The sequence below is a fragment of the Phytophthora parasitica genome (assembly GCF_000247585.1).
Source record: "Phytophthora parasitica INRA-310 unplaced genomic scaffold supercont2.5, whole genome shotgun sequence".
NCBI lineage: Eukaryota > Oomycota > Peronosporomycetes > Peronosporales > Peronosporaceae > Phytophthora > Phytophthora nicotianae.
The window spans coordinates 609,850-611,370 of record NW_008648991.1 but is presented as its reverse complement, the minus strand read 5'-3'; the positions used below and the strand labels follow the sequence as shown (position 1 = coordinate 611,370).

Genomic DNA, 1,521 nt, shown 5'->3' with positions numbered 1-1,521 from the left:
GCTTGTTAGCTTCAGTCCCGACTCGCACGGATTTACCACCACCTTGGCATCCTTCTGGTTGAACCGCTCTACCACGTCATCGATGTAGCGAGTCTGCTTGATCATGAGCGTCTTTGACGAGTAGTCGTGGTTGATCTCCATGCCAAGAATGAACTTGGCCTCACCTAGTTCCTTCATCTTGAACGCATTCTTCAGTGCCGTCTTGACGTCTTGGGTCTCCTCGCGAGTCCTCGCCGCGATAATCATGTCGTCTACGTAGAGGCATACGTACACCAACGAGCCCTCGTTGGCTTTCACATAGACACACTCGTCGGCTCCACAACTGCGAAAACCGATCTTCATGAAGACTCGGTGGATGGTCTTGTGCCAAGCACTCGCTGCCTGCTTCAAACCATAGATGGCCTTGTCCAATCTGCACACCATGTTCTCAGCGTTGGTGATTCCAAAGGGTACCTCCATGTACACGCACTTCTCGAGGTCACTGCAGGAACGCTGTGTCCGCATCCAACTGCTCGGTCACGTACGCCTTCGCTACCACCACTGCTAGCACAACTCGGATTGAGTTCATATTGGCTACGGGCGAGTATGTCTCGAAGAAGTCCACTCCGAACTATTGCTTGAACACTTTCACCACTGGGCGAGACTTGTAGCGCACTATTCGTCCATGTTCATCACGCTTCTTGGCGAAGACCCACCGACATCCGATCGGACGAGCGCTTGTTGACCGTCGGACTAGTGTCCATGACCCGTTATCTGCATGTGCCTTCAGTTCCGCGTTCGTGGCTTTGACCCACTGCGAGGCCTCGCTGCTCTGCATAGCCTTTGATATGTCGTGGGCGCGTCATTGGCATCACCAACGCTCGCTGGATATTCCAGCACAGCCTCAGCCAATAGGCAGTCCTCATCGACCCTCGGCCGCTTTGGAAACGGTGGCCAGAAGTGGTCGTCGTGGTTGGGGTCATCGTCGCCGTTCACCTTGGACTTGTCGTCGTTCGTCGAGCCGTCGACGAGTAGTAGAACAGGCTCTCGTGCACGCTGGGCACGTCTTGGCTCCGGGCGGAAGACCATGCTCTCGCTCATGGGTCTACCGAGCCCTCGGTAGGTGGTCAACTCGTCTCCTGGCATATCCGCCTCTGGCATATCCGCTTCCTCGACATCTCGCTCTGGTATTTCCATTGGTACATCCTCGGTTGAGTGCTCGTTGGCATCTGGTATAGCTGCAACGTCGTCGTCCTTCGACACTAGTATCGTCACCGAGTCCTCGTTGGGCGTTGTGTCGTATATTCCGTCCACCTCGCGTTCTTCTAGCCTCACCGATCTGGACATCTTCACTTTGTTCGACTCCAAGTCAAACACTCGGTAGCCCTTCGAGTCATCGGCGTACCCAAGGAAAAGACATTTGAAGCTTTTCGGTTCCAATTTGGTGCGCTTCGTCTTGTCGACATGGGCATATCCCATCGACCCGAACACTCGTAAGTGATCCAGACGAGGTCGCGACTGGTACACCAGTTCGTACAAAGT

The 1,521-nt window shown here is 54.4% G+C and overlaps 1 protein-coding gene across 1 annotated transcript in view; it reads right to left on the bottom strand.

The window, feature by feature from the left end:
- Positions 1–765: 765 nt before the first annotated feature.
- Positions 766–1,521, bottom strand: part of PPTG_21417 (hypothetical protein) — a gene marked incomplete at both ends in the record, with an annotated part of 4,661 nt that continues 3,905 nt past the window's right edge. The window contains one exon of the mRNA XM_008897427.1: positions 766–1,497. Within this exon, the coding sequence (XP_008895675.1) occupies positions 766–1,497 (732 nt within the window). The remainder of the gene's footprint in view (positions 1,498–1,521) is intronic.